This window comes from Sander lucioperca, chromosome 8, assembly GCF_008315115.2.
Source record: "Sander lucioperca isolate FBNREF2018 chromosome 8, SLUC_FBN_1.2, whole genome shotgun sequence".
NCBI lineage: Eukaryota > Metazoa > Chordata > Actinopteri > Perciformes > Percidae > Sander > Sander lucioperca.
This window is the reverse complement of record NC_050180.1, coordinates 35,864,318-35,874,113: the sequence shown is the minus strand read 5'-3', so window position 1 is coordinate 35,874,113 and position 9,796 is coordinate 35,864,318. Positions and strand designations below refer to the sequence as shown.

Genomic DNA, 9,796 nt, shown 5'->3' with positions numbered 1-9,796 from the left:
GCGAGTGTAAATTTCTGTTCAAAATGTAATGTAATGTGCTGCAAAATATAGTTCTCTGTGCTCAAAATATACAATTACTCGCTCAGGAATGTGACACATATATAACGCCATACAAATACACACAGACACACACACACACGAACGCCTGCACACGCGCACACACACACACACACACACACACACACACACACACACATCGTAGCAGGCCTTCCCTTCTCATAGTAATAGTGACCAATAGAATGTTTAGGCTGGACTGACTAGAGAAGCCCTGATAGGAATGAACTGAAGGACGGAGACCTCTGGGATGACCAGGATGTAACCAGGATGTAAAGAGGTGGATGGATAGATTGTGGATGGATGGATTATGGATGGATGGATAGATTATGGATGGGGGAGGGTGGTGTGTAATCCTACATCACTGGATTATTTTTCGTTGCTGCTGACCACACACATCTGCTAGCATTTGTAGTTTCATCAACACATGTTGACTACAACTCAGAAACACATAATGTCTGTGTGTGTGTGTGTGTGTGTGTGTCTCTGTGTGTGTGTGTCTCTGTGTGTGTGTGTGTGTTTATGTGTCTGTGTGTGTGTGTGTCTCTGTGTGTGTGTGTGTCTCTGTGTGTGTGTGTTTATGTGTCTGTGTGTTTTGTGTGTGTGTGTGTGTGTGTGTGTGTGTGTGTGTGTGTGTGTGTGTGTGTCTGTGTGTGTGTGTGTGTGTGTCTGTGTGTGTGTATGTGTGTGTGTCTCTGTGTGTGTGTGTGTGTGTGTGTGTGTCTATGTGTGTGTGTCTATGTGTCTCTGTGTGTGTGTGTGTGTGTGTGTGTGTCTCTGTGTGTGTGTGTGTGTGTGTGTGTCTCTGTGTGTGTGTGTGTGTGTGTGTGTGTCTATGTGTCTGTGTGTGTGTGTGTGTGTGTGTGTGTGTGTGTGTGTGTGTGTGTGTGTTCTTCACCTCAGGGTGATCTGGTAGTCTCCAGCGTGATGCCTCCTAACTCTCCTGATGATGAACAAGAAGATTATTTAAAGTGTGAATCTTAATTTTTTTAAGATATTTTTTTGGGCTTTTCCGCTTTTATTTTGACAGGACAGCTCGGTGAGAAAGGGGAGAGGGGGGAAGACATGCAGGAAATCATCACAGGTCAGACTCTAACCCTAGACCTCTGCGTCGAGGCGTCAACCTCTCAGTATATGTGCGCCTGCTCTGCCCACTGAAACAACCCGGCCACTTTTTCTGCCTTTTTAACTCATAAATTAGGTTTATTGAGCGAAAAATGCTGAAAAAAATCACAAAATATATCTCTCCGTGTTCAGTCCCTCGCAGCAGCACTTTGTTGGACTGATGCAACATTAGTAATATCGTTATCAAGATGGTGCACACATGGTGCAGCTCTAGTAACCACGGGTGCAGCTCTAGTAACCACGGGTGCAGCTCTAGTAACCACGGGAGCAGCTCTAGTAACCACGGCTACCCTGATGTTTGACCTGATCAGCAGCGAGACCACGTCGTCTTTCTGCAGCAGCTCGTAATCTCCCCCGGAGGTCAGAGGTCGGCTCGGCTCGCCGCGGGTCCAGGCGTGCTGAGGGAACGGGTCCCCGGCCACGGCGCAGGACAGGAGCACGTGCTGACCCACCACGGCGCTCACGGCTCTGGGTTTGGTGATGAACCAGGGCTGCACGCCGTCCTGGGGCTCTGAAACACAAACAGACACCTAGCTCTGAGGTATGTCTTAAAGTGGCCATATTATGCTCATTTTCAGGTTCATAATTGTATTTTGAGGTTGTACCAGAATAGGTTTACATGGTTTAATTATCAAAAACACCATATTTTAGTTGTACTGCACATTGCTGCAGCTCCTCTTTTCACCCTGTGTTCAGGTCTCTGTTTTAGCTACAGAGTGAGACCTCTCACTGCTGGAACATCTTTGTTGGCAGTCGCACATGCTCAGTAGCTAGGTAAGGTCACATGCTCAGTAGCTAGGTAAGACCATTCAGAACGAGCTAGCATGCTAACGGTTAGCCCCCTAGCCCCCTCGTCTCGGCTAGTGACGTAGAAAGCCGTGCAGATTTTGACCAGCTCACCCGGAGACTGAAGGCAGGACACATTCAGAAACCGTATCTCACTCTAAACAGCATGGATGGTTTTTATCAAAGTTTGTATGAAGCACCAGAAACACAAAATAACTCCCCAAATCCCAGGAAAAGTGATTTTTTTTTCATAATATGGGCACTTTAAATGGTAAACACGTGTAGGTGATATCTGAAATGTGTCCAGTGTTGAGCGAGAATGCTGTAACCGATTCTCCAAATCCTCGATTCGATAACATTTTCGATTCTAAAGGCACTGACACACTGAGCCGATAATCGGCCGTCTGACAGTCTGGCGAGGTCGGTGACTCGAGTCTGTTCGGTGTGTTCCATGCCGTCGTCCGTCAGAGGGGCCGTCGGCCTTCATTTTGGCCGGCCTGACTTGTTAAATCTGGCAGCAGTTGGACTCAATGACCCATCTGATTGGTGGAGTGCTAGCCCGGAAATGACGAGTGGGATGAGCGTGACTAGAGTCTCTCAAAATCTGATGAAAATCTTTTAAACTGACCTTTGTTGATCTGAAATGAAGACAGATTCAGCAACTGCACGGCCTATTTCTCTCTTAAAATGTTTTCAGAAACACGTTTCGGTGAACTATTTTAGTACAATATGAGATCATATTCTGAACAAGCCGCCATGACAGTCTGGCTGTGAATTTCCGGAGAAAAAAGACCCACGTGATGCATTCGTCCAATCAGCTGCCGGTTTTCATTTTTGGGCGACAATCTAGATTAGCGCCGCCTGCTGTTATGGAGACGTATTACGTCTCATCTCTTCGGTGTGTTCTGAGGAACTTTTTGGACCAACTCGGGGAGACTGATCAGTCACACTGGCTTTACTGCCGACGGCCGGCCGTCTGGTCGGTGTGTAACGGCCTTTAGCTCACGATTCGATTCTCGATTCTCGATTTTACATTTTTCGTTTTTTTAAAGCACATGTTGCTATGCCATTTTTAGACTACACTTTTATGCAATATATCTGACCTTTGTTCGCAACGTACCACACTACACAGTCAAATTTAAAACATTTATTAACCAGTCCTTGTGGAGAAAAATGTGGAGTTTTTTTGTGATTGTTGCGGCAAAAATCCTTGATTATGCGGCACGTTTTCTTAAAATGCGATGGAATATGCGGGATATTTATGCAATTTTATGCGATGAAATGATGAGATTCAAAAATTGCGGGAACTTGTAAAAATTGCGGGAACTTGTAAAAATTGCGGGAACTTGTAAAAATTGTGGGAACTTGCAAAAACTGCGGTTTCATCGTGGCTTCATCGCGGGGTTTGCAGCTTTTCGATGACGTTCACGTCGCGTAATTACGTCACTTCATAACATTCCCATGGCAACAGGGGAAAATGGCTGCTCTTGTGTGAAGTAAACACAACATTTTTCAACTTTCTGCTAAGATATATGTGACTTTTTTGCAACAAAAATGCGGAGACTATGAAATCATGCAAGCCCTGTATATTTTGCGCGGAAATCAGCAATTTATGCGGCGAAAGTGCGGCGTATTTCAAAAAATGCAGCCCCCGCATAAATATGCAGACTTTGGCTGATTATGCATTGAATTATGGGATGGCATAATCAGGTTTTTCTGGAGGGACTGGTTAACAACATAATGTAACAATAACTTATGTCGATAAGATGCCATCTAGTTTCTCTTTTGTAACTGCAGTCTTCTTCACAGGAGATGACATTCAAGTTCACAACAAAACAAACAGCCATGTCCATAGTTAGGGTTGGGCATTGTTTGGATTTTAACGATTCTGGTTCCAATCCCGATTCTTCCGTTAGATTGCGGTTCTTTTCGATTCTCGATTCCGATTCTTTGATGGGTGGAGTTGGAACGGGTCACATGCATCTGCTGCGTTCCAGGCAAGCCGTAACTCATATTTTCACCACTTTCTCCCCGTGAAAGTGCCCTGGAACGGCCGTCAAACCCGTAACTTACTCCCCATGAACTCGTACCAGAGCGTTGTACTCCCAGTTACAGTTTTTGACGTCACACACACATAAACAACAATGTCGACCCCTGTTGATGCTGTACAGATGCCGGTGATTAACGGTGAGAAATAGAAATAAATAGATATAAATAGGCAACGTAAAGTAATTCTGCACATTCTAATCAAAACAATACACATACGATTGTGTACTAGTACAGGTTATGTTTATTAAATTAAGCCCAAAATATGTCGCCGACTAGAAATTGCTACTATCAGCTAGCGCGAGCTAACGACAGCGGTAGGTAGCCGCTAGCTAACGCTAATGCTAGCTAGAAGGGTTTGTCGTGACTTTGCCTGGAACGCTACCAAGTTGTGAGTCATGACTTGAAGTCATAATTTACGGGCTAAAAATTTTAGCATTATTTCACAAATAACAGGAACGTTTTATTTTGATTAAATGGTGGATTTGCAGTTTTACCATGCTTTTTCAACGTAAAATAAATCCACACTAGAGCGCTGCTTACTGAGCTCCAAGGCTGCAACACAACAAGTGCCTGGCCGCTACGGAAACCAAAACTTGCGCATGTTAAATTTCGAACCCATGATCAGATTTGAAACCAAATCCTCCAAACGATTCCACTGGAATCGTAATTTTTGAAACGATTCCAAGTAGGAATCAATTCTCAATGCCCAACCCTATCCATAGTCTTCTCTCAACAATTAAGTGTCTTAACAGCATTTCCTCTATGTTGATTTGAACGTGGCGGCCCCCCCCCATGACAACATTTCCGCCCCCCACGGTATCAGAAACAGGGCTGCATTGTTAGAGGGCATGTCGGAGAATTTCGCGGACACGTGCTTCACACCGCAAGCGGGCACACACGCATCACTCGGCAGAAAAAGGGAGAAAGGAAAAAGAGACGCTGTCCGGATGATAAGCCAGTTGAGATTGTGTGTGTACGTCCTTGAGAACTATAAGTCGTATAACTTATGTTGTCAGTTCATTTAAGCCTGGTCTTGCAAATTTAACTGAAGTTAACTGGCGATTTTCGTTGTTTGTATTCGTCACCTGCGAGCTAAATTGCACGTGGCTGTTGATTCGATATAATAGTGATCGCCCACTGTAAGAGCCAATTAGTGCTCTTGGTATAAATAGGAACCAATCTTTGGTTCCTCAGGTGCAACCGGGAAGCACATACCAGTCCGCGATAATGCGATCGCATAATTCAATGCATAATCAGCCGAAATCTGCATATTTATGCGGGGGCCGCATTTTTTCAAATACGTTGCACTTTCGCTGCATAAATTGCCGATTTCCGCGCAAAATATGCGGGGCTTGCATGATTTCATAATCCCCGCATTTTGTTGCAAAAAAGTCACACATATATCTTAGCAGAAAGTTGAAAAATGTTGCGTTTACTTCACACAAGAGCAGCCATTTTCCCCTGTTGCCATGGGAACGTTATGAAGTGACGTAATTACGCGACGTAAACATCATGACGCCATGACGAAACCGCAATTTTTGCAAGATAAATATCCCACATATTCCATCGCATTTTTTAAGAAAACGTGCCGCATAATCGAGGATTTTTGCCCAAAACAATCACAAAAAAACTGTGTGTCCACACGGACACACACGCACACCAACACCACACAAGCATACACAAGCAGTAATTTGTCTGGAAACCCAACGAATATCTCATGGAAATAAATTGAACCAATGGTGTTAACTGCAAATATGACTTGGACTTTCATTGATCAAAAAAGTAAAAAGTGCATCAATTACTCTACCCGTACAAGAGCACCTCAGGGGCTTAAAGCTCGGGTTTAGCCTCTACACCCACGTTTGTATTTTAGCTGCATTACTTACATGCTGAAGTAGTTACACTGCATTAAGATAATGTAACTAATACTGGGTTTCTTCTTATTTGCTACAGAATGCTTAGCCTATATGTCAAGATCAAAGTTGGCCTATATAGTAACTCAAAAAATACAGTTCAATCACAACTGAAAATATGCCTCATTGTGTGTGTGAATAGAGGTGAATACATTAGTTTGTGTTGCAGCGAAGTGTCAGATCCGTTTCCGGGTGCCAGCAAAGTGTCAGATCCGTTTCCGGGTGGGGTGTTCGGACCTGACCCCACTGCTAAAATACAATCCTAAAGGAAACACCGGTCTTAACAAACTATTTGAACATGTACCACACAGATTAACTGCCCTGTTAGTGGTGCTGCCAGTGGAAGAATATGGTACACGCACACAGCAGAGCTTGCAAACTGTGGCTTTTTTATCATAACATAACATTGAAATAACTCACTGGAAATCCCAAATACTTACCACATACCAGAGGAGGAGGAGGAGGCTCAAGTTCTGTCGATGGGTCTCCTGCCTCTGCAGTTGTATCTGTATCTGTGTGTGTGTGTGTGTGTATGTGTATGTGTGTGTGTGTGTGTGTGTGTGTGTGTGTGTGTGTGTGTGTCTCTGTGTGTCTCTCTGTATGTGTGTGTATCTGTGTGTGTGTCTCTGTGTGTATGTGTGTATGTGTGTGTGTGTGTGTGTGCGTGTGTGTGTGTGTGTGTGTGTGTGTGTATCTCTCTCCGTGTGTCTCTGTGTGTGTGTGTCTGTGTGTGTGTGTGTGTGTGTGTGTCTGTGTGTGTCTGTGTGTGTGTGTGTGTGTGTGTGTGTCTCTCTCTCTCTGTGTGTGTCTGTGTGTGTGTGTGTGTGTGTGTGTGTGTGTGTGTGTGTGTGTGTCTCTGTGTGTGTGTGTGTGTGTGTGTGTGTCTCTCTGTGTGTGTGTGTGTGTGTGTGTGTGTGTGTGTGTGTGTGTGTGTGTGTGTGTGTGTGTGTGTGTGTTACCTTCCACAGTGAGCCTGGCCTGGGTCTGGGCCTCTCCGTTCTGGTTCCAGGCCCGGCAGCTGTAGGTCCCGTTGTCTTCGGGGAAAACCTCCTGGATCATCAGCGTGCAGCGGTTCTCCTCCCTCAGGAGGTGGAAGTCCTCAGACTCGGTCACCTCCAGACCGTCATGGAGCCAGACCACCTCAGGAGGGGGGACACCTGAGGACCACAGCACCTTTATTAACACACCTGCAATCATTTACCTGTCCAGGAAATTTTCGCTATTTTGATGTTCTTTTTCTACACTTTTCTCGACGACGAATAAAATCCATTTTTTGTCACTTTTTTCAAGGTTCTTTTGTCATAGCTCTGATATAGAAAGTTTTTGTAAACGGGTCAACAACAGGAGGGTTAAAGGTTGTGAAATGTAAATAGTATTACCACTTTATCTAATATTTATCCACATATATAATTAGATCTTAAAGGTCCTATGATATGCTGCTTTTTGGATGCTTTTATATAGGCCTTAGTGGTCCCCTAATACTGTATCTGTCTTTGCCTTTCCTACCGTGTCTTACGGTAGGAACGTCAAAGACATTTCTCCGTTACCAGCTGAGGTAGACACATTAACGTTACAGCTGCAGTGTTTACCATTGCACATTAGCCTAGCAGCTAGCGGAGTATCCTTCTGTTTATAATAGGGTGACCAGACGTCGCAGTTTGATCGGGACAGTCCTGATTTTGAGTTGCGTGTCCCGAGTCCCGACAAAAGCCTGTCGGGACTCTAAAATGTCCCCGTTTACAACAACCACTATGAAATTGTCCCGGTTGTCAGCGATTACATAGCAGACGTGGTCTTATTATAGCCCGAGCATTAACTAAACCCATGTAGAAAGACTTATAAAGCGTCCAGCGTACGATTTGAACGTGTGTGTGTGTGTGTGTGTGTGTGTGTCCAGAGGTTAAATTGGGCCGGAACTCAGCTCCGTCTCCTTAAGCACCAAATATTGTTATTCCACTTGAATTATTTTTCATCTCCTGGCAAATACATGGCATATGAGACTAATTAACAAGACTACATAGAGACACCATGGCTACATGGAATTAACAGTCATAATAGGCTCGTTCGAGATGAACTGCGCCTCGCCTGTAAAGTGGATGAGAGCAGGCGGCAGCAGCCGGGGGGACGGTGACAAAAAGCCACTGTCAAGTCGTTTGCAGCAGCTTTCACACTGAACAGGTAGTCACAGAAACACTCACATCCTGTTACTGTACGTACACACCGCGGCCGACTTGAGCTTCTAAAGATACCGTAAGTCATTCATTTTCAATGGAAGCTGCTTCTCTCAGCTGCAAGGAGCGGCAAATCTGTCGGCGTCGCGTTTTGGGCGTTTTGAGCGTTTTGAGCGACCAGAGCGTCAATCAGAAAGTTGAAAGTAGGTCAACTTTATGGTAACGAGCTATGACGCGGTTCAGCGGCAACCAATCAGAATATAGATATAGATAGCGTATAGGGACCAGTTAACGTTACCTGCCGGTCACATGGTCTCTAAACAGTCCGCTCACGGTGAAGTCCTGCACGGATCAACAGTTGGCGGCTGCTCGCTCTGCCTGCATGCTGCTGCGGTTCAGCGGCTAACGAGCGAGCTAACTGCTAACAGACACCGCTGCGACCAACAACCAATACACATTCTGTCATTATATATGTAATTTATAAAAGGTTTCTAGTGTCAGTGTATTGGCCGTGCAGCGGCTGCTTGATCTTTTTCCATGATGAACATAGAATGCTGCTACGTCAGAGCGGCCAAAGCCTCAAACAGCTTCCCTGGACTTTCTGACAAGTGTCCTTGACCGGGCGGCCAGAGCTTCTTTGCAGCTCAAGTTGGCGGCGGTGTGGACGTACAGTTAGGTCTGATTCCGATTTAAAATTTTTTTTATCAGACCCATATATCAGCTTGTAGGCTACACAGTCTCCAGCTGTTTTATAAAGACAGAGTAGCTGTCAAAATGTTCTACTTGCAATCTGGTGCTGATGTTAATACACAACAGACTGTAGATGATCTGTAATCTGAACGGATTTCGTCTCACTGACTTCTAAACATCACTATCAGCCACACAACATGTGTTCTGTACAGAATAAGCCTTTAAATCAGACAAATAGCAAAACTAACTAACTAACTAACTAAAAGTTTATAGAAAACATCATCATGTTGAGTCAATTCTGAACCAATCAGCTGTTAGCTCAGCTGAGAGCCAGGCGTTTAGTTAGTGGGTCCACCACTAGAGTTGTGGAACCCAACTAAGTTTGTTAGGAAGTGGGTGATTACAAGGAGGTCAGCAGACCATACTGCCTGTAGACAAAGGCAGCATAAACCAGAGGGGCCTGCCTTTACTCCTATTAGAAGATGATGAATGCATGAATTGTAGTATGTGAATAAGTAATGTGATGTATTTAAAGTGCCCATATTATGAAAAAATCACTTTTTCTGGGATTTGGGGTGTTATGTTGTGTCTCTGGTGCTTCCACACACATACAAACTTTGAAAAAAATCCATCCATGCTGTTTAGAGTGAGATACGGTTTCTGAATGTGTCCTGCCTTCAGTCTCTGGGTGAGCTGTTCAAAATCGGCACGGCTTGTGATGTCACAAGCCAAAACGAGCAGGCTAACCGCAACCATTAGCTCGTAGCGTTAGCATGCTAACGCTAGCATGCTACCTCGTTCTCAATAGCAAAGCACTGCTACAACACACACAAGTTCACCATAATCTACAAAAGAACTACTTACATGTGCGCCCTCATTTAGAAGTCTCCCAGCTAATCCTGCCTTGTAACTGACCAAAGTTGTAAAAACAGCCTTTCTTTTACTGTCTATGGAGGTAGCTAGCTGACATGATCTACATCTGAGCTACTGCGCATGTGCAGTGCAATC

General features: G+C 44.6%; 1 protein-coding gene across 1 annotated transcript in view; it reads right to left on the bottom strand.

The window, feature by feature from the left end:
- Nucleotides 1-948: 948 nt before the first annotated feature.
- The window catches only part of LOC118495621 (myosin light chain kinase, smooth muscle-like), a 25,010-nt gene continuing 16,162 nt past the window's right edge, over nucleotides 949-9,796 (bottom strand). Inside the window, exons 8-10 of the mRNA XM_036004452.1 lie at nucleotides 6,887-7,084; nucleotides 1,483-1,690; nucleotides 949-997 (exon numbers count right to left, since the gene is read on the bottom strand). Coding sequence (XP_035860345.1) covers nucleotides 949-997; nucleotides 1,483-1,690; nucleotides 6,887-7,084 — 455 coding nt within the window. The remainder of the gene's footprint in view (nucleotides 998-1,482; nucleotides 1,691-6,886; nucleotides 7,085-9,796) is intronic.